Genomic DNA, 24,644 nt, shown 5'->3' on the forward strand with positions numbered 1-24,644 from the left:
GCTGAGGGCTCCAAAGTCAGCCACTTCATTGCAGAACGTCTAAAGGCCGAAGCTCATTCCCCTATAATATCAATTGTTCATCACAAGTGACCATACTCGAGTAATACTTCAATATCATACCATATGGCGGAATTTTGACTTCGGCCTCTATTTTCGGGGGAAGAAAAGAGACACTAAAAATTTGAGATGATTGACTCATTACAGGGGTAGAAGAATGTCTCAACACTTCTTAGACCCATTCGACAAATTGTAAAGCAAATATTGTCAAGAGTTGACAAACACTACTACACACAGCGGTTATGTTTAAGCAAATAGAACGTCACCACATTCTCTCAAACAGCAGTGTTTTTGCTACTGCTAGAATGAATTGGCCCATGTTTTTGATTAACTGAAATGAATATGATTTTAATTTAAAAGTTCAATTTCATACAATTGTCAGCATATGATATTGCAACAAATATAAAAAGGTAATAAGATCAAATTGACCATAGGTCAACAAGATCCGACTGACCTAATGATGATAATCTTCTAAAGTAGAAACACGATTGCCAAATTTGTAATCGTGAAACGAATGGCTCGATTTTTTCAATTAGAATTTTTATTGTTAATTACGACAAAAGTTTTGACGGGTTGATCTTTTTTATTTTCTTGGTCGTGCAATTATTCTTGCACGGAGACATATTTTCTGAAATAATTTTTATCAATCACCATTGAAAACAAAGGATGTGTTTTAGAAATAATATAATTGCTAGTTTTTTTTTATTTGGAAAAATATAAATCAGTTTTGTGTCGAATGCTGCTTAAGTCTGCTTTCAAAACTCCGAGTCTTGTTTTCTCTCGAACTGTTACACTAATTATCAAATCACCCATCTGCCGAAGTTCTTGAAAAACAAGAATTATTTCGCCTCACTGAATTTCTTAGGGGCAGCTCGAGTTGGAACCGTTCTATTATCGACATCTGATGTCGCGTATCCCTTATCTAGAATCTGTGATTCTGACGAGAGAAAAGAGTTGTTGACCCTAGCTCAGTGGTAATTAAGACATAATTTTCATTTTCAATATCCAATCCCAACCGATTATCAATTTTACATTTAGGCCCGTATGTCGGCGCTATTTAGTATTTGTTATTTTTTCAAAACGTGTACAAAACACTAAGTGATCTGATCATATCAATTGCAAAGTACTGTCTCATTTTTTCTAGTTGTAAATATGTTTAGACTTGAAATCGTTATTTTCTAAATATTAATTTTGTTTGTTCTGAGTGATTACTCTTTCGAATGATATTGACTATGAACATATGTTCTTTTATGCATGAATGTATTTATTTATTCGACTGTGATCAATATTAATGAATATATCTTTCTTCTTATTATTCTATCTTTTTGATTAATAACTGATAATTGTTATCATATATTTTTGTTATTTTACTTTTCTTACTGTCATTTTCGCATCTTTATAATTGATAGTGTTATTGCATTAATATGAAATTAATTATTATCAATATCTATATCTGAATTGACTGTTTTTAAAACAATAAAAATTTAATAAGTCTAATTAAAATATTTTTGTCAAAAAACCAAACATAAAAGAAAATGTTTTGATTTTGTTGTTCACTTGGTAAATAGTAAGCATTCTTAATCAAATAATCACAATTCAGGTTAAAACTATCTTCCTTTAAAATGTTGATTTAGTCAAACATCAAATATAATTACTTTAAACATATAAATTAAGTTCGAAGTAGTATTAAAAGATAAACAAACAAAATGAATAAACACATTTTATTAAAAACATTAAATGAAGGAGATTATGATGATTTCCTAAAATTAACTTTAAAAAGAACCAAAATGCTAAAACGGAAACATTGGAAAAATGACTAAATCTAGTTTTTTCAACTACATTCTAAAATGATCAACTAGCTTTCTCCATTGGGATTTTGAGTAATAATAGTATAAGGGGATTTCTTTTGACATTTACAACATTAGCAACATTACTGAAATTGAACAAAGCATCCCTCCACATTACTCAACAACGAGTTATTTTCTCCAGGGTAACATAGAAACTGAATCAGTAAAAATTTCAAATTGATATACACGCTTTAGTTTACAAAACTCAAGCAAGAAAATATCTCTCATTTTGTCAGAAAATAATAATTCAATGAATTATACATTGAGTTAAAGTATATGTTGATAAAATATATGTTCTAAACATTTTGTGAAATTCTAGAGGCGCATTAATATGTTAAATCTGAATTTAAACTACTGTAATAAAGCAACTTGGTTGCCTCAACAGTAGTGTTTATAATGATTTAATACCGCTGAAATCGGACATAAATGGCATAGATTGTGCACATGACATTGTCTCTGATAGGAACATATGAACACATTTAGTCAAAACATAATTTCCAATTTTAATTTTCTGGTACATATTTCATTTTGTCATTATTTTTTTAATGGATATCCTTGTTTTTTGTTGTTTTTTTTTTTTTTTTTTTCTTTGTTTTTTTTTTGTGTGATTGTTGTTGTTGTTTTGTCTTTTTCCAAAGATTATAAATATCTGATTGTAAAGTTTTAATTAAGTCTTGCATTTTATTTCTCTATTTTACTTTTTCACTTTTCGAATTAAAAAAAAAATAACAGATAAGGTTTAGATAATGTTTAAAGCAATCTCTTACAGATTTATGCTAAAATTCATATGAAAAATTAAGACTTTGCTCTTATACATAAACGTCCGATATAAAAAATATAAAAATAAAAAATAAGTTTAGTTATCTTCATTTACTTTATATCCTTATAAATTGCCTATTATACGTTAATAATTATAATTAACTTGTATTATGTGAGTCTGTTAGTAACGCGCTGAATAACCTGTCCTTTATTTTAAAAGTGTTCTTTTGATTATCAATATTTTTACCTTGCTTTTATATATATATTTTTCTTCAGTTTATTTTGTTTAAAAGATTGAACTCGTCTGTAGGAGTGAAGCTTTAACTGTGTTTTACTATATTATTTACTACTATACTATAACACAATTTTCAATGTCTATTCCAGGTGTCTTCTATAAACAGGGTGTTACGCAACCTAGCAACAGAAAACCAAAAGGTGATAGGTCAAGGCAGCATGTACGATAAATTAGGTCTTCTCAACGGTCAAGCTTGGGCAAGACCCAACCCCTGGTACCCAAACATGGGCATGCATAGTATAGGAACAAGCTCTTACCATCAACCCCCTCCAAGTCATCTTGATATAGAAAAGAAACGTAAGTTAATTTTCTATTGTTTTAACAAATACGATTTCTAAATCAACTGCCATAAACACTCCCTATTTTTTGGTTTTCAACTTTGTGTTTTATTGAATTGATTCATAATTAGATCTTGTTAGAGAAGTAATTGAATGAAGCTGCAAATATTTTGTACCAAAAAAAACTTTATAATAAAGTAATCCTTTTAAATCTAGATCCTACACATTATTTGCTCGGTCTCTGCAAAGTACCTTTTAAGTGAATGCATCATAACCCTTAACATTTGAAATTGATTCATCAAAGGAAATATTTCTACCAAGACGTTACTGTTTGTTATATAACATAATGTTACACCGCCAATTGGTATGCAAAACAATCTCTTTATCCGAATCAATTGTAAATAAATCCTTATTATTAGCACTCAAGAATGCAATATCTTCACTAACGGCAGCGTCAAGGCAAGCGTTTAAGTCTTCACTCAATGTAACAAACGCATCCCGAGCTCTCCAAATAGTGTAATAACAAGTGATATGTCGCTATCACTGCCCATTGTAGACTCAATTAAAGTTTGTCGCATTGAAAATTAAACAGATTACGGAAAAGCGGCTGCACTTCAGAACTTAAATGATGAAAAAGATGAATACATTTTCGGAATGAAAACGTTTCACGTAATTGTAACAGTGTCGCCAGAATGTCTGTTCGTCTTTTCAGGAGGTTCACTAATCTTTTTTTTCGAAAAGCACGTCATCTAGCAGCGCCGTGTTTTGGCCTTTTTTGTTAAGGAGAACACTATTTACATGAAGCTCTCCCAGATTAAGATTTTTTTCGAATCTCCAAATCTGGTTTTTATCCAGTCGGGAAATAAAATGAGATTGATGTATTGTTCTGTAACATTATAAATAATGTGTGAAGAGGATGTAATTTATAAGGTAAATAATATTTAAATAAGGTGAATATGAATTAGGTGTAAAGTACGTAAACATGGATAAACTATCTAAAAAACTGTTCACTATCGTTACGTGACTTCAAAAATATTCTGAAAAAGGTTAAAATATAAAAGGGAAAACCATGTTTATTGGCAAATCATATTTCAGTGAAAAGCAATAAAAATACAAAATGAACATGTGTTTCAAAGCCGCTTGTCCAAAAGGGTTATACAAAGTTAAAAATAAAACTATGTGAAAGCTCAGCTGTAAGATGTCCTAAGGGTAATAAAATTCGAGTGTCCATTTCAGGCACTAACTCATAAATCTAGTAATTCAAAAGGGTGAATATGGGTCATCACGTGGACCTTTTAGCAATTTCATACAAACTACGTGCGTTAATACCATTATACTTAAGTGTTGATATTATGTATTGCTTACAAAAGGTTAGGTGTCCCTAACTGACCTTTGCTGGTCACTGTAGCGGGAATATTTAATGGTTGGACATATTCTCCGTGGCCAACGCACAAACAATACAGGTCGTCATTAACTCGAGTTTCCCTAACATAACACCCATTATTACATTAATTTATATGGGACATTACAAAATTATTATTTGAAATTACAAAGGCAAGTGAAACGTGGACAAAAAAATAAAATTGCTTTAAACGTTATGAACTCCATGGTTCATATGGGAACAAAAACAAAATAGCAGACAGAGTGTAGTGGAATTTCACTGAATAAAAAATACTTCTTGCTTGAAATTGATATAAATATTTGTCGGCAATTAAGTGATTCAAATATGTTTTAAATTATAGACAAACTGGCTTTGTGCCTTTGTTTCAAATATAAAGCAAAAGTTTATTGTTGAAATCAGCGTAAACAAGTAACAACAAGAAAACTTTATCAAAATATTACCTAAACTTTTATATTAAAAGCAAATTAAGTATTTCTTCATACACTTTACAACATCGAAAGCCTATGCTTAAACACTTCAAAGTCAATCAAACGTCCGCGTGGAATGTTAACTGGAATTAAACTGAAAATTTTAATTGTACAATGTAATTTTAGAACTCCCCATCAATTAAATCTTAGAGCATCGACAGCATGATGCACGCGTCTAATGTATAATCATTGACAACAAAATGCACGCGCGTTTTGATGACGATCATATTAAAAAAGTAAACACAACGCCGGAGAAACTATAACCTTTAATTTGTTCCAGATTATAGGGCAATACCATATTATCTTACAATATCGTCATATAAATGATCGCTGAAATATTGCTCAGTAATTCAGGTAGAAGCAATAAAATTTGCCCTCAACATACTCCGAGAGCTTTTGAAGCAAAGGTTTCAACCTAACACAGGAAGCTGATTTTATTTTCAAATTACAAAATAAACAGACAGTTGATGATATGATTAGTATTCAGTTACTAATGTGAACCTTTCTGGTTAAAATTTCAAGTATTTATTACTCAACGAATTAATAACAAAACGAAATAAAATCAACTTCCTTGAAATATTTTGCAATTCCTTTTCAGTGCATGTGTTTGAGACAAAAGTGTTCGAAATTTTTGGTTTAAATTATAAAACATAAAAGGCTGATAATGGACGGATGTAGTTCATTTCAATATGTAAACATTCACAAAGTTTTAACATTTCTGTCCGTATGTTTTTTCTTCTAAAACCAATTTTCGGTTGCATTTTTCAGGCATTTTTATTTCTCTTTTAAATCGGTAAGTTAACAAATGTTCGTTTTGATTTGTTACAGTTATTGTTAAATATATTTTAATGAATATAATATTTCCGAAATTTGTCTAATGAAAAACAAATATAAAAAATGTCAATTTTAGAGGCGTAAATGGCTTTTAATCATACTGATGTGAAAAAATAGTCAGTGAAGGTACATCTTACAATAGACAAAAAAATCGAAAGAAGTACCTTATCACTCAATGCCATCTGCAGTATAGACATTGAATAAAAAATGAAAATATCTGTTTTAATTCAGATAATGACGGAAACTCCAGTTCAGACAGTAACCATAGCGATGGTGCCAAAGGGTCAGAAAATGATGAACAAATGCGCATGCGCCTTAAGAGAAAATTACAGAGGAATAGAACTTCATTTACAGCATCGCAAATAGAAGCTTTAGAAAAAGGTAAAATATTTATACCATTTTCATTCATTTTATTTCTAAAATTCCTTTCATCTAAATTATTTCTTTTATTTCTGTCTTTATTGACGAAAATATATGTTTGATATTTCAAACTTTGATATATTATTCACAAAAAATAAAAATGGAAATTTTGTTTAAAAAAATATATGTATTTGCTTATAAATTGTTATTTATTTTGGTTTCATGTGAATAAATATATGATGTCTGCTAATCATGCCGTACTGCATCTAAAATGATATGCATGTACATTCAGAATCCGTAATTCCTACACATATTTTTTTTCTCACAAAATATTCACATTTAACGCCTGTAAAACTTTTGTATTATTACATCAATTAAGTAAAAAATTTATTACTCAACAGATCTTATCATTCGATTAACTTTAAAAGACAAAAATCTAAACATATTTTCCCCTGATAGTTTAAAAAAAACAAACAAGTTTAATCGTGATAAGAAAAAAAATCAATTGATATGGTTAAACCATCCGAAACTCAATGCCCTTTAGTTCTTTACAAACGGTGCAACTAGCTTAAGTCATAAATCAAACAGTAATTAATGTTGTCAAAGTTCCCAAAGACATATCGGTGAATCCGCCTAAAGACGCTGTTAGTAGAATAGACACAGGTGAACGACTCAGTTTACCATTTGGGCATTGTCGCCAATCAGTATTTGAGCAATACGACGTATATTGGTGCGTTACGGGTCAGAGAAGTTTACGGAATTGGAAAACATGAAAGGTGACCCTAACCTAACAATGGTCCAATCTGATTATAACAACGTCAGTTGCACTGTTAGACAAAGAGCTTATAAACTTCTAATATTTCTTAAGTCTGTTTTTCTTTTAGAGAATTGAAGTATTTCTGATTTATGTTTGCGCATTGAAGGCGTGTCCAAAGTTTAAAATGAAGTGATAATAAAAAAATTTTTTTTTCATTTTGTTATTTTTCTGTTAGTTCTTTTTTTTTTTTGTTATTCTTAAAGTATAATTTGAATTACCGAGAAAAAAAAATAGAAAAAATAAATGTTTATTTATGTCATGAGATTTTTCTCTTTCCTCTCTTTTTATTATCATTATTATTATAATAATTATTATTATTATTATTATTATTATTATTAAAATACATATTGTTCTCATTTACCTCAATTTTTAATCATTCATTTCCATTGAAACTCCAAATACCCAATTACTTATTTTGTCTAAATTTCACATTTATATTATCATACTTTTTGCACATTCAGATAGTATCAAAACAATAAAATAATTAGTAACATAAATATCACAAAAACTTATGCATAAAAAATGAATTTAGAATATATATAATTTATATTTTCTTTAAGTTATGAAAAGAGCTGTTTCATTGCAGGTCTATATATACTTAGTTATGATTTATCTATTTACATTTACATCACGAACAAATTGTATTACAAATTCAGATTTATATAGGTAAGGTAACTAACATATTGCTGCTAGGTGGGTTCAATACCCACCATGTGCATGCTGTTTTTTCCTTGAGCAAGAAACATTATTCGTTAGTTACGAAAATAGTTTCGCGATTATGTCTATATTAAGTTTTATAGCTTCATAATCAACTGGACTTAAATAAATTCTGTATGAACTTAACTTATATAAATCAAGATGTCTTTAATTGTGGTTTATTATTTATATTATTTATTGTTTTTAATTACAGAATTTGAGAGAACGCATTATCCTGATGTATTTGCAAGAGAACGGTTAGCACAGAAAATAGACCTTCCCGAAGCTAGAATACAAGTAAGTAGGAATGATTTGGGTAAATTTACAAAATTTGCATATAAAAGATATTTAAAGCCATGGCCTTTTTAAAGCAAAGTACCTGAAAAAAAGAATGAGTTGTTTTTAATTATTTTGTGGCAAATTTGGATTGTTTCCATCAAATTGTTGATTATTTATTGTTTCTATAGTTTTAACCATATTCTTTTTTTAACTTCGTATTTTCCGTTTGATCAGAGTATAAATGTATATTAATACGCGAATTAAGTACATATTATCTCATATTTTAATGATAATGTTAAGTTGTTTGCTTTTTTCTTGTTTTAAGACAATGTAACTTTAATGCATTTACTGTTGAACTTGTTGCAAAACCCATTTGCTTTTTGTTAAATACTTATCATTTGTATAATATTTGACATAACTATATTTGATGCAATAAAATATGTTTAAACTCCTGTTATATAGGTATGGTTTTCAAATCGACGCGCAAAATGGCGGCGGGAAGAAAAACTTCGGAATCAACGAAGAGATCCTGGGAACGGTTCATCTCGTATCCATCCACTAAATACTGGATTCCCAAATAGCATGTATCCATCTCTACAGACAATATCTCAAATGGGTTCACCAGACCAATATAGGTAAGAAAAATGTTGTTTACCGTTTACGATTTTAAGAGATATGGTGTTTTGAGTACCGCTCAAGCCGGTGCTAGGGGGCGTGAGGGATGTTGCACTTTTTTATTATCCCTCATGTACAGACTCAATCAAAACGAGTCTGCAATTTTCATGTAATTTTGTTGTGATTAATGCTTTCTCCGGATTATTTTTACTTTATATACTATTATATAAAAACGCATATTTCGTTTGCAATCATTCAGATGTGATTTTTAAGCGGTGCTAGGGAGATTAAAAAGTAATAAGCATTGTTTTTAAAAGAGTCAAACCGCATTGTGATGATTTTTCCATCAATTTATTTTAGGTTTGGCTGTCCCTATTGCACTCCACTCCACCGTCTCATTCCGAAAATTGCATAGGCACATAAGCTTTGCTTTCCATGAATTATGACTTTATTCTAGAGAATATTTTTATTTTTTATTTCTAATGATTATTCAACTTTAATTTATACTATTTGATATGAAATAAGTGTTAACAATAATTGCATATAATCAAAAACAATGTAATGAAATTGAATTTTGACAGAATTATAAATAATAATATTTTGTTTAAATTACAGTGCAATGCCAAGTGTGCAGAATTATTCCCTGAACAACAATATGCCATCGAATCCGTCTTGTCTTCAATCTTCAAGTTCACCATATTCATGTATGATTCCAGGTAGCATTATATTTCCCTTTTCATTTAAAAAGTTCTAATCTTACATAGCTTTTTTATTGATGATATACCTGTTCAGCTCGATATACCCGCTTGTTGCTCAATGAAAGTATACTTGTTCGACTTTGTGTTTCGATTCGAATGATGCTATTTAAAGAGAGGGTTTACACATAAACATGTCCGTTTGGATTTGGATTTCGACCTGTACATTGCTTATTGAAGGGGTTTTTACACATCTTTGTTGCTATTTTGTGGTTCAGACATAAAATAATACATTTTCGTTAGCGTATTGTCTTGTTTGTTGCTATTTACTGACTATAAACTAAGAATTCAAAGGAAAAAAAACAACAAGGTGAATATATTAATATGCAAGGTAATTGAAGATATGATTGCAAAACAATAACATGGGTTCATTTAAATACTTGCATTTAAATAAATGATAGGGAGTGCATTTTTGGTTATACTATTATGATTTTAATTGATTTTAATTTCAGATTACTCAGGACGGAGTTATGACCCACTTTCCCTCAGTGCCTACTCGAGATCCTCGTGCAGTGCTGTTGCAGCGGCCAGTAGTATCCCAAGTCACGTGACTCACAATACGCATAACGGTGCGTCTCCGACTGGTAAATATAATTTAACTTTAATTTAGTAAAGGAAATCGACTGTATTGTTATTTCTTATATCTTACAAAAATATATCTTTTATCGGCTGCTTTTCCTCCTTTTTTGTCAGTTTGAAATATTGTTTGAGTTCACTTAAAGTTGTTGATTGAATTATGCGATGTAGAAGAGTCATATAGAAGAGTCATATGGTAATTTTTTCTTTATAGGATTGATCTCACCGGGTGTGTCAGTTCCGGTTCAAATACCTGGTGGAGGTCACCAAGATATGGGCGTTCATCACATGACCTCAATGACGTCACAATATTGGCCTCGTATCCAATGATAGTAACTTTAAATATTGGCGATGAAGAACAAAGGAAAATATTTAAATAGAATAAAATCACCTTAAAACGAGAAAAAAAATGAGCAAGGGATGACGAAAACATTCCGAGAGTCAAAGTGATTACTATAGTGCTATATGAAAGACAGTCTGGTGAATGCAAAGGCATTTTGTGGGACAAAAATGACACTGGAACAAAGAGAATTTATTCATTGATAGAAGTGTATTTCTTGGCAACGGAATGAGTTAGATACAGAAATGTGATACAGGGAAATTGGTAAATACATAGGAAACATTTACAATCACCGTGGTAAGATGATTCAAGACAGATCATTAAAAAGTTAGAATAACATTTCTGTTATTTGATGAGAATTAGGTTTTGAAATAAGTGCAGAATAGTCTAAAAGACCAGGCCTTGTCTCACAAAATGCGAGCATTTATTGCTTACTTATATTTGTTAGTATTTTATGGAAAGATTTTCCAAATTGGTTATGTACAGGTATTAGTGAAACGTAAATTGTTAGTCGTGATCAGCGAAATCCAACATTTATAATGTAACATTAATGTTGATAAGGAAATGAAAATAAATTCTTAAAAAGTATAGATCTACTTGCAGCAGTATGGAGAAATTAGCCAGTATTTTTCATCGTATCTTATTATTATTTTTATCTGTAAGTAAATTCATATACTTGTTAATTTAAACCAATATTACAAATAGTAACATAAACTTACATATTAGGCAGACACTAATAGGTAAATTGATTACCATTTCATGAATATTTAATGTCGTTAATGTCGGCGCAATGTGCAGGGTTCTGTAAATTACACTTTTTGTTATAAAAAATAAAATAAATTAGAAACAAAAAGATAAATATGGAAATAGTTTTTACCGGTTAAATAGTTTCAAGACAGTTCTTTTTATGGACATGTCAATATTTAGTTTTCTTACTTCTCAGGTAATTCATCTGTTTGTTCTATTCACCTAGCAATCCATTATTTGGTACATATTTATGTATAATTATTGTTCATATTTTTCTTTCAAAACGGTATCCATTATTTCATTTTGAATTTCTTGTTTGATTCATTTTTATCCAAATTATCTAGTCTGCAATCAAATGTGACAGGGTAGATTCCACTGTTTTAAACACTTTCTTTTCGTCACTCTATTGTTTTAATTAAGAAGTTTTTCATAAGGAAAATAAGGCAACACTTTATAAGTGTTATTTGGCATAGTTTAATTTGAAACTATAAAAAAATAATTACAACCTTAAAACAAATTTAGATAACTTTAATGAGACAGAAAACATTCCAATTTTATGTTAGTACCTACTTTCCTAGAGATTTTGGTTTTAATAGAAAAAATTTTACGCAAATATATAGTAGAATAAATGCAAATTTGTACTTTCTTATACAGACTTATTTTGATCTACCTTTTTTGTCTTTAGAAAATCTTATATTGAATTGACATTTCAACAGAAGAAAATGAACATTTTGTTTTTACATATTCACTAATTGAAACTTAATACAATTGCTTGCACTTTACATTAAGGTTATGCATAGAATGTGCATTTTTAATGTAGTACTATTAGTTAGGTCCAGCTATCGCCGGGAGTATATTTAATCTTGCACTTTTTATTCAGCAATTTAGCCATTAAAAAAGGTGCGACATAAATTGATTGGGTTAAACTGAAGATTGTTCCTTATGTTTTCAGTATCGTGTTCCATTATTGTGTAAATTAATTTTCGTATATTTAAAATTAATTTGCTTCTTCTTTTTTTCACAAACTCACATTTCTACATTAAGCATATATCTTCTCTTTCAAGTATATTATATATATTATATTATATTATTATCATATTTTGCATTGTTATTAAGTGATTGTTAAACTGTGTATGTATATTGTATGTTAGTATGTCATGTCTAAAGGTTGAAAAAAATAATAATTTCTGTCTCGGAATATGGTTTAGGGTTGTACATAAAATGCTGGAATCTGTTGCAATGATATTTGTATTGTCGTTAAGAAAATAGACAAAAAGGCAAAAGTTTAAATTATGTTACAAAAAACACACACAAAAACAAGTCTCATTGCGTAATTATTCACAATATTTGAACGGTTCTTTTTCAATGTTTTTTTCTCTCAAGAAATTAGTTATTTTAGTAATATATTATCAATGGATTGTTTGCGAATTAAATCTAGAAACGGACTTCCGAGAGACTAATTATTATTTTATTCAGCCTTATTTTATCGAGACTGTCTAACAGTCTTTTAGCAGTTTCTCTTTAAATATGTAAACACTGGAGAATAAATTTCTAAAATTTACCTTTGACTTTTTTGCTTTGCTATTGTTCCTTGCATTACCAATACCTCGACCGACGAACATTTTGGCTGCTGGTGTTATAGGGCGAGAAACCTGCTGGAACCGGAATTGATCACCCGTCAACACCGGTATAGAGAGAGAGAGAGCCTGACCGTCCAAACAATCTTTATATTGATGGTAGTTTGATTTTGGTATTTTGATGTTGAAATCCGTAGAACTTGTCATGAACTGTTCCAAATTTATTGATGGACACATCCATTACTGAAAATATGTGGGTTAAAGGTTAATCGTTGCTTTTTCAGTCCATAAATCAATGATGTAAGCATCACTATTTTTCATAGCTTCAATTACCTCTTGCTGCAGGAATTCATTATTTACGAAATTGTTATTATATGATAATGTTATAATGACTGTTACAACTTTACAGCAGTCCTTTATGGTGACATACATGTACTAAACTGGTAAAAATCAACAAAGGTGAACATTTGCATATTGAGACTGCGGTTCGATCACTATCATTTTTGTGCCATGTTACTGAAAAGGAACGTACCTTAAAGATATGATTATACAATAGTAAAGATGATGAGACTAAACTGTTTAAATTTAATCGTAAGTCTGCAACATATTATCAAATTTTTACCAGGAATCTTCTGCAGGTCATAAGCAAATCTCAACTTTTGTGAAACATCTGCATTGTTTGACCGTCTCTCTGTTCACATGAACGTGCGTGTTTTTGTGTTGTCATGAATTCAGCAGAAAATACGTTTTATTAAAGTGAGTTGCATAAACCACGTTTATAGCTTCATTTATTTAATTGAAAATGGATTTTACAAAAAAAAAGAACAACAAATAAAATGAAACATAATACAGTCAAGCCAAGCGATAAACTCTCATACCAGTTATATACTACTGATATGATTCAGGAAATTGTTGTTGCTATCTTAACTTGTTGCTCTCGCTTCTGTAAGTGGCACATTCAGTATCATCTTTAAGTCTTTCGTTATAAATAGATTCAGATGTACTTGAAATAATATAAGACAAAACTGAACTTTATCACAACTTCCACAGTAAGGCACAAGAAAATGTTTGTACCTGAGATAAGATGACGAAGAGCATAACATAATCATATCATAACATAATCATAATTATATAAAAATGCTGCCAAATAAAGAAGAATAAACATATCTGTAAGATATCATTTTAAATGATATATTGTGCTTCAAAATTTCTTTATTAAACTATTATAAATGTATTTATCTTTATCTACAGGTCTGCTGTTCATGAATAAAACGTTTCCGAACAGCTCTAGCAATGATTTTAATTAAATGCTGTCCGTTTATCGAGTCATTTGTACGTGTCTATATATTGTTTAACGCATTACAGGGTTTTTGTATCAAGAATGAGACAATGTGATCCTCTTTATACCAAATAAAGGTGCAGTCACAAAATAACATTTCCTGGTTGCAGCCCTAAGCTCCTTTCCAATATCTTATATTAGGTATAATTTTATACATGTACGTAGAATGACAGGAAAAGTTGCTTTTAAAACAATAATTTATTTCAAATAGTAACTTTTAAATATTGGCTATATTGGTACTTTTGAACTTGAACATGTCGGCATTTCGATATAAACCTTTTAAATCGCAAAGTCAGCTTGTGTTTTTTTAACTTTTCGAGTTCGACTACAGGCACTGGTACATGCATTTAAATTGATTTACCAATACGTTCGTTTATAACTGATTATTGCACCCTCTTTATGTTAATTAATATACCTATACTAGTATATTTTAACAGTTGAAAAGTATTTCCTATACTCTACACTTGAATAACCAGCAAAACATTTAAGTTTTTTAAAAACGGATTGTTACTTTGTTTACAGTATTGCCATCTATAAATACATTTAAGAAATTTTAAAAGTGCTCTCATAATCTTATAAGTATACAATACCCTCATCTCATCTTGTCGGAAAAACAAACACCTACGTAGGTCAACCACCCATTAGATGGTTTTGAACTGTACGAAATTTGCGGGTAGAGAATAATCATGTTGCAATGCACCCAGCTATTTGGGAGTTGTAACAAACCTTTCATTCATAGGAAGTGAGGCATGTCCAAGGACGGTTTGATATTTCGCTGGTAGTTTCATTCATAAAACCTACTGTATAACATACCTTTACCTTGGTGAAGAAAAGAGCGACTTGTCACGATAATTCAGTAGTGTGGACAAGTCAGGACATATATACGTAAACAACAACAATTAAACATAGTTAGTAAATAATGATTTTTATTTCAAACTTTTATGACATGAGTGCTATAACTTAGTGCATTTACATTTAGCTACTATTCATAATCTTGATTTAAATGCCTTAAACAATAACTACAAAATGGAGTTTAAGCATACTTTGTAGAAACGAATCCTGTAAATTAAAAAAAATTAAAACCGGTTTTACTATGTTTAAACTTTCTCAACATTTCTTTAACATATCAATTCCAAAATATTTTTAAATAAATGTATACTTATTAATCAACGTTAGAATTCGAATAGCAAGTTGTGGAAGAATGGGAACGGTAAAAACAAATGTTACAGAATTCATCTCCTAAATGGACATATAGGGCATTCAAAATTATATGTGAGAAATTATGTCATAGGTTGCACTTTGTTCAATACTGTGTGCCTTAAACTGTCAATTATTTCATAGCCAAATCATCACACTATTAAATAAGCTTATATATATTTATATTAAATAATATAAGCTTCAGACCATAGTATCAGTGAAAAAAATAGTGAATTTATCTTTATATTTGCTTTAGCTATATTATTATATCGACTTCTTAAAACTTCTTTTTAAAGAGAAATGTATGAAATGAAACAGGCTGTGTTTTGTGGTTGCTTTCATTAAACAGAACGTGCTGGGTTCTCCATTGGAAGTATAGAGGATTAGTAAATGGTTCATTTCTCGCTAAGTTAACCAAAGTGAGAAGCCGAACAGAAAAGCAAGTCCAACAGCCGTTTGTTCGACAGCGAACTCATTCGCTTGATCAAGCTGTCTTAAAGGAGTAAATTCTTATCTTTGTGAGGTAGCATTTTCATAACTGATTGTTTTTATCGATGATAAGGGGTAACATTTTGTAGGTAGTATGTTGTTGCTAAAACATATTGTACTTTTGTTACCAAACATATTTTACTTTCAAAAACACACACATTTGCCACGTATTTAAAAAATAAAACTAACAAGAAAACAAAAAAGGCGATAGGGTTGTTTAATATGTTAAGTGTATACACTGTTTGTTATTTGGAATTGAACATATACTCCAATATGGACGATTTGATGTACATTTTTCAGGTGTATTCGGGCAATGGTTATACCTCCATGCAATAAAATTATGAGTTATTTCAGATACATCTTTTGTCTTTTCATTAATTAAGAAATCAACATTCTAGCTGCTGCTCTGTCATAAGTATATCCTCGTGCCAACCTGCACATCCATTCAATCAAAGATAATATACCGTTCGTAGCTCCATTTCTGTATTTTGAAATTGAAATACCCAAAACAATGAACTTTTCCAAATTCAGAGCGGCGGGGCAAACACTTAACAAAAATTTAGAAGGTTCACGGTTATAATAATGGTTACTGTGACAGTCGGATAAAAATATACCAGCTTACATGATTATAATTTACTGTATTCTCACGTAATGGGAATTTATAATTTACACTAAAGGTTTATGACTTAAAGGACATCCTTGGCTAATAACCTATCCGTTTGCTGGCGGTCTATCTAAGTCACAGTTGGAAACGGCAATTCTATTCATTCATCGCACATGACTTGTTTAAAATATTAAATATTACCATTAATATTTGCATTTCTATATGTTACAAGCATCAGGGAGTTGGGGAAAATTCAATCATTGAAGATTTGTGCTTTATGTGAAGGTGATAAAACATTTATAAATGACTGTGAATCTCCTACTGTTCTAGTTCACAATCTGTCTAAAGATTTATTTAAAAAAACCAATCTTTCCCTATAATAATCCAAGTTAGAAATGAAAAGATTGAATAATGTAATTTATTCACTTCAATGAAAAAATATTATTCGTCATATTTATTTGCAAAATAACTCCTTGTGAGATATTATATCATGAAGAAAACTGTATTTTTTAGATTTTTCATTCGTTGAATAAATGAATTTTAATGAGTACCTTGCTTGATACAAATATAATTTTACAGTTTTAATAGAATTAATAGCATCAAAATTATCAAAATATAGTTTTGTAGATCTTACTTCTACATGTATATTATACTAGAAAAAAATCTATTTTATAACTTATAATAACTAAATTTAAATGCAATCAGGAACTCAATGACATTTCTGTTGGTGCAAAAAATGAGATTCTTGGGATATTTTAATTATTTTATAATCTCTCCTTAATGCTGAACAAACATAAAGACATAATAAAAAGTTTGTATGTAAGGTTTTGTTTACAATTTTCAATTCCATGGATAGAGAAAAGTCAAAATAAACAAAAGTCGGTGTATCTCCGAGGCTTTGTGATGATAACGATAACTTTATACATTCGTTTAATCTTTTTAAGCTCGAGGAAATGCTCTAATTTGTGTATATCTGAAATAATTACTGAAAAGATGGCGAGTTTATTTGTTTATAAAGAGCACATCAAGTATCAAACGGAACATCTTTATGTTTAAAGCAGGATATTTTTCAACATTTTAAAATGGCTTTCGTGTGGTCTAGATTGTTGAACGTTTACCTTATATCTGTTAAGAAAATGTTTACAATTCACTCCAGCAGTACTTACGTTTACACATCTTTAAACGCTGATGTTTTGTATCTAGTAACTTCAGACATCAAGTATTCATTTATAATTAAAGACAGCATTCTTCCCATTAGTAACTTTACAGCTAAAATATGATATACGTTTAAAACTGTTTAACTTAAAATGTGTAAAATTTATGGCAACAATTTCTCTTATATCATAATACTTATAGCACAAATAATCATACGTAAATAAGTCATTTTAATAATATGAAGTAAAAAATACTTTTATATATATCATTTCTTTGATGACTCGTACTTTATTACGATACAAAAATAGGCCCGCAAAATACAGGTTCTGTTTAATGAAAACAAGTCATTTGCATTGTTTATGAAAAACATTACTTTCATGAGCTTTCTTTTTACACCTTTGAGATATATTTAACAAAAACACTGTAACATTGTCGTTGGTATATAGATTAATGATTTTAAATAAGACAATTCATCAAATAAAGTTACGTTCGTCTGCTATATTGACATGATGGATTTGAAACTACAAGCTTCACAGTAACTTGCTCGTTGTGTGTCACTTCTCGGTCCACGAACCTTCACCTTTACCTGATAGTTATGCAAAGTGTTGTCAACGGTGATGAATGATTTTAGAATAGCTGACCAGTGTCAGTCAGTATAAAGTTATATATCTTACCTTTAACTTTAACTCATAAAAAAGTTGCCCTGTAATTATTGCTATTTGGTTACCATTCCATCGGATTTGAACGAAATAAAACTTTGCGCAAACACGCTATATGTAACTTGTATATTTTTATATACTTTCTACAAATTGGTTCGAACTTAAAAGAAAATGTATAGGTATGTCAAATTTATAAAATTTATGATACTCTTTGTGTTATAAGTGTTGAAACAATAACTTTAAACAATTGGAATTATTTGCCTGTTCGTTTAGTTTTAATTAAAAGGATTTAAAAACCGTTTGTTATATTTATGAATTTTAGTTTGTAAAATGATACAAATGTAAAGGAAAAGTTAATTGATTTGATAATATTATTATATATAGACTTGATATTTTAAGTATTTCAAATTGAATGGTGAAAATTTAGACATGGAAATGGGTTAAATTCTATGCAAAAACACATGTATTGCAGTCTGTTTTAAACTGTCAGGACATTGTTGAGCTAAAGTATATTTGTGGAACTGCTATTACAAGGAAAAATTGGTAATTTGTCTGAATAATTTATAATCCATCATAATCTTGTATTGTCTTACTTATTTGTATTTATAAAATTTTGAAAACTTGAAATTAACAAAAATGTGAATAACATCTTGGGCATAAGTTTGTAAGAACATGTGGTTATTTGTTTCGGCCTAGCGATTTTTTTATTCTTTCTTTATATTTGAGCTTCTTTGTTTTACATTTATTAGTTTTCAGAATTAAAAATTAAATCTTATTTTACGTATTTGAAAAATGAAGATTTTCTGAAAAGTTCGGAAAAGAAAAGATTCAAATTGTTTTATTTCAAGAATTATCAAAATTTATAATATATCGGAATAAACTTTTAAAGTTTACCATTAATATTTTCATATAAAACACATTTTATTAATGTTAATGAAAATTCATCAGCGATTTTTATATGTAATACACAATAAAAGAATAAATCAGTTTAGAAATTTAAACCCGATATGTCAGTGATAGAATAGAAATAAAAATACTATTCAATTATCTAAGCTTATTGTTTCTTGCAATTATAACAGAAGAATTCAAGGCAACAATCATTCTTGAAAGCAAATAATTGTCATATTTACATTTGAATAAAACACTTTAATATTTGCATTCAATTATAATATTTTGTCCCATTTGCATATGCATATATATTGTATTGTTTTGACTTTTTGATTGTTTTCTCATTTATATTCGAATATATCACTAAATATTTGTTTACCAAATTATCATTTTACTTATAAATATTCAAATTTATTGTTATCCTTTTTCATTGTCAAATTATTGTCATGCTAAAATCTTTCTAAAGATGCGCTATTTTGAATCAAACAATTTCAATTCAAAGTTTGTCAACAGGTGCCGGCGTATAACTTAACGAATTATTTATGTGTTATGTACATGTCCTACATCAAAAGCCACATTTATAGATTTCATTATATTTGATGTAGTGATATGGAAGTTAATAAATAAACTTTAATGTTTCATATATCACTTTATAACATGAATAAATGACACCTTAATTATTATAGTACGTATCTGTCTAACGATATTACATCAAAAAGACACCTCACAACACGTGCGATGCACGGTTTTCTTTGTGTTCAACATGACAGAACAGACTTTTCTCTTTATCAAATGGTTTGGTTTTTTCTAATATACGGCCTAGGTAAATGTTATTTCCTTCTTAGAATAATAACATGTTCAAGTTACCAGTCTAAAATAACATGATAGATGCCAGAAATTTGACCTCAGAAATGTTTAGATGTTTTAACAAACTTTTAAAAAACTTTGACATTTTATTATTATAAGCTGAAAAATTATTTGTAGGAAATTTGAAAGCGTAAAAACATGTAGTCTGTATACGGCATATTATATGTGTGTCATGAATGATAATCAAAATGGATTTTATTAATCTCTATGGTAAATATATAGTTATATTCCTATGTTCTAAAGAATGTTCTTTTTGTCATTCAAATTATTAAATTAAATTCAGGATGTTAGGCCAAAATAAAGATTTATTTACAAATTCATTTCCTGGCATGATTATTATGTCTTTCTGGTTTCGCTGTCAGTGATATAATATGTATATTTTTTTCTTTTCATTTCACTAGATGATAATTGAATCTCTCATAAAAACTGATCAAATAAATGCAAATATAAGCATTTTAATACATCAGTCAGTAGTTGGTTTCACACAGGCATTAATGTAATTACCATGAGGTCAATACTCCTACTGACGGTATTTCAATGGCACCAATTCAACAAAAAACAACTGCACAGTCTTTGCAGGAAAAAGATCATTGTTCGTCTGTATTACACGTAGAGTCAACAAGTTCAATTCCATTAGATCCGATCCTAATTTGCATATATACACTCCTGTTCACATATGTCACACAGTTTGATTATAAACATAACAAATAACCGACATGGTGTTCTCCTTGCAATGTTTATATACTGTATCGGCCAGTTTTGTTAGATATTTGTCTTTTCATTGCCATGAAGGTGCAGGAAAAAATTGGGAAGGAGCGTAACAGTAAGTGCACTTTACATTTACAAAATGATAAAGTGAGTCAATTGAAGCTTATATTTTATCATAATTTTTATGTTAGTGTAATTCTTTTATAAATTTCTTGCAAACATTTCATAAGTTTTCATTTATTCTAAAATCATACAATAATCAAATCATTTGCTTTTCGCAATGGTTAGCTATAACTGATATAAAACAACGTCTCAAGTAAAAGGGTGCGCCAAAGAAAACAAAAGATAAAATTCCATTTGAATTTAAAGACAAAAGAGATAACAGTCTGTATTATTAAATGAAAATAAGGTAAAAGAACGATTTTAAAGAATACAATGCGATCTTCCTGATTAATAATAATAAAGGTATCGTAAGAACGATAATTATGCAAGACTATTCTATTTTCATGAGATAACATTAATACCAAAACCTAAATATTTTTAGGCGAAAATATAAACAAACTGGACCACCAAAGTTAAGACACTTAAATCTATTTCAGTGCTGGAGTGCACTAAGATATAAGGGGAAAAACACAATTGATATTTTGGAATTTTATTTAAGCTGCAGCAATGAGTAATGCTTGCCCAGTCAATGAATTATCAACAGCTGTGTGAAGAACAACAAATGTGTTCAATTTCTTTCACTGAATTGGTGAATTTTGTGACTTTCTTAAAACTCTACACAACTTTCTAATCCTGAAGCACACATGTTTCGGACCATAGCAAACTTGTTGTTTAAAAAAGACTTCCTATACGAACAAATACTGCTGAAACAAAAACAAAAATTACACGAGGATTCCATTCTTCTTTGAAAACATACCTAGCTTTGAATGAAACATGTGTGTCATTTTAAGTAGATTAGATTGATCCCTAATCGATTCTAACCAGGTTCATAGAAACACCCATGGCGACACTGGAAACATCTGGTGCTAAAGGCATTGCTTTCTGTATAAATTATGGCAGGAAAATTGACATTCCATACACGGGCAAAGCTTATAAATGGTATTTTACTGCCATGTTAACTAGTTCTTGCAATATTTATATATCCTTAAGTAGCATTTATTGCCCAACATGAATTAATGTGTAATAATATCAAATTAAATGATGATATAAATAATATTATTATGGATCTTAAAGAGAGACACATTATATTATTATTTGATAATAAGAAGAAATGTTTTTATTTATTCAGATTAACATCGACTAGAAATAAATATAACTGGATAAAAAAGATTTATTTCTGTAACATCAGCAGAACACAAAGCACATATATTTTAAGAAAGTATTGGCAAATAAGTATGAGACCATTACAATATAAACATTGCGAACATTCTCTTTTTTGCAAATTTTTGTCTATTTATTTGTTAAGTCCCTGTCTATAATGAAATTATATCAAATATTATATAGAAAGCGGAAAATATATGTATTCGACTTGTAGGTAATCTTTTGGCCAAATACAAAATGTCTTGAGCTTATTAACATTAATGGATATGTTGACGAATGAATTATAATTTAAAATAAATGTGCCAAAGGTCTCCTTTCAGTTAATCATCTCTTTTTAAGTTGCTTTAGTCTAAATGTTGAATTACTTGGCCCGGTGCTAGCGGCAAGGACGATTGCTTACATTTGTCACCGCCGTCCATTTTCAGACTTATTAAAACCTAGGCTTCATCATTTCAAAAATTTATTGAATTGATTATTGTGGAATGACATCTGAGCTTAGATATTTTTGTTATATATGTTCTTTCGTATCTTGGGACTTTCATTGTAATTTTCTAACGTAAATATGTACACATCTCATACAGAAAATTTCATTTGATGTTTATAGCGATGTCAGATATCATTACTTTTAATAAATTTATAGGTCTATTACAATTCAAGGTACTTAAATGACGTATAATATATTCTAATCTTAATCAATTTATTTCCTAAAAAATAAATTAAATGGAATTGTGACAAAAACGCTATGATTTAAAATGTGGCAAACTCATATTTGACAGAGCCGTTCTGTTCATACCCATCTCTGTCCCCCAGCAATAACTGAAGAAAAAAATCAATATTTATTTTTTATTTCAAATAAAAGAAGGAACATCCGAAGAGGCTAATTTTTACATGGTCTAGTGTAGTATATGATTGGATAGAAGAAATTTTCTAATTTCACATTTCATATAAGAATGTAATTAATTATTTTTAATTAATGAAACTTGAACGTGCAAAATTCGGTATCAATTTCAACGACAAATGTTGTGTTGTTTTTTTTCTATCATTTGTTGATAAATACTTATGAAAGTCTGTCTTGGCATAATGGAATATGTGTCAGTATTTGTTTCAAATGTGTTTGCTTCTATTACATATAGACATATAGGCGGACTGAAAACAAAAACTGTTTAAAATAGCCTATTTAAATTTTATTTTATCTTGTGATTAAAGTTTATATATGTAACACAAGAAAATAGCGACTTAATCTTTAAATGAATTGATTTCTGCGATAAAACAAAATAAACAAATACATCATTGGTGGAATGTATGAATATGGAATATCCTTGTTCCTACGCATATTTCATTTTGAATAATCATCTACTGGAATCTAAAATTTGATTGGTAGTTTCCCTATGTCAAAGTGTGGGCCGTGTCACGTGATTTCACAATAAATAATACAACAAATACCGTTTACAGAGATCAAAACATTATTCTATATTAAGTACGTAAACGCATTTAAATGAAAAACTCTCTCAAGCAAGCATGAAATACAATTCTCTTACAAACGGGTAGCAAAACGTGACACTTTAATAAATAAAATCGCGCTTTCCGTTGGTTGTATCATATTTCAATCAGATCGGCACATAATCCCATCAACGTCAAAACTACGGTATGTAATACACATAAATACCTATAAATCATCATAATTGAGTCTGTTTACCGACTTTTTAACAAAATGATCGATTTCTTGCAGAATTTTTCAATACTCACTAGCATTACCGTCACGTGACCAATCTCATTGATCCGATTGGCTGAGCGTGCAATAAATAATTTGTTAATCAATAGCCATTATGAAACAATTATTTTACTCACTCAATCGTGGTATTATTCATAAGCGTGGGAACTATTTGTGTAAAAGGTATTGTTTGATGGCCTTCAATTAAAGATTGCTGCTTTTAGACAATTATCTAAGTGAATATAGAAGCATGACAGTGCTATTTTAGAATTGATTGATTACAGAATCATGAATTTATCATGCATATGATGTAATCTGTTTACTGTTAGCAAAAGGTTATGAAGGACATGCAAGGACAAGATTTAGCTGGAAGATAACCTCCTATCGCTTTTAAGCTTACATACAAAATCACATCTTCGCTGTAGTCCCGTATTGCACCACAGGACAGATATGTAATTGTCATGCCAAGAAAACTTGCCGGTGCTAGAGAGGGGTGTTGCAATTGTATAACTCTTTTTTTATCAGACGATTCCAACATTTATACGTTATATTTTTCCCGTTGTACTAGAGTGATGATATGCACTTAAGTTTATACAAATTTATTTTTGTTCGATTATGTTGGAAGCTATAAGCTTATTAAAAAAACTCTCGATCCACTAAGCAATAAATGTAAAGTTCCTTACTGCCCCGAAATGGTTTGATATAAACTTTTTCATAGCGTGTGAAGATGAAGGCAGACAAATCCTATGCTCGACATAACCAAATGCATAATATGGTTAACAAAACTTATTGTTATTGTGGAATTCATGTTAAATGTTGAATTCTGCTTAAGCCGGTGCTGGGGGGCGTGGACGGTGGTTTGCACTTGACAGTACCGTCCATGAATAGGCACAATCAGGCCGGGCCTGCAACATTTTCAATTTTGCCGTGTTGGGCTTTCTTTAGGGATTCTTATTTTCTCTATTTTATTAACAAGACATATATATCAAATTCTTTAGTGAAA

At 29.6% G+C, this 24,644-nt stretch overlaps 1 protein-coding gene across 4 annotated transcripts in view; it reads left to right on the forward strand.

Moving 5' to 3' along the window:
• Positions 1-12,685, forward strand: part of LOC132713154 (paired box protein Pax-6-like) — a 47,288-nt gene extending 34,603 nt beyond the window's left edge. For 3 of the 4 annotated variants that reach the window (XM_060695635.1, XM_060695634.1, XM_060695633.1), the window contains exons 5-11: positions 3,048-3,255; positions 6,171-6,320; positions 8,027-8,109; positions 8,554-8,726; positions 9,322-9,422; positions 9,914-10,045; positions 10,252-12,685. In XM_060695635.1, coding sequence (XP_060551618.1) covers positions 3,048-3,255; positions 6,171-6,320; positions 8,027-8,109; positions 8,554-8,726; positions 9,322-9,422; positions 9,914-10,045; positions 10,252-10,367 — 963 coding nt within the window. In that variant the 3' untranslated portion in view covers positions 10,368-12,685. The remainder of the gene's footprint in view (positions 1-3,047; positions 3,256-6,170; positions 6,321-8,026; positions 8,110-8,553; positions 8,727-9,321; positions 9,423-9,913; positions 10,046-10,251) is intronic. The other variant, XM_060695636.1, reaches the window with a different exon arrangement.
• The last annotated feature ends 11,959 nt before the right edge of the window (positions 12,686-24,644 follow it).

Source organism: Ruditapes philippinarum, unplaced genomic scaffold, assembly GCF_026571515.1.
Source record: "Ruditapes philippinarum isolate M1 unplaced genomic scaffold, ASM2657151v2 ctg312_1_1_1_1, whole genome shotgun sequence".
Classification (NCBI taxonomy): domain Eukaryota; kingdom Metazoa; phylum Mollusca; class Bivalvia; order Venerida; family Veneridae; genus Ruditapes; species Ruditapes philippinarum.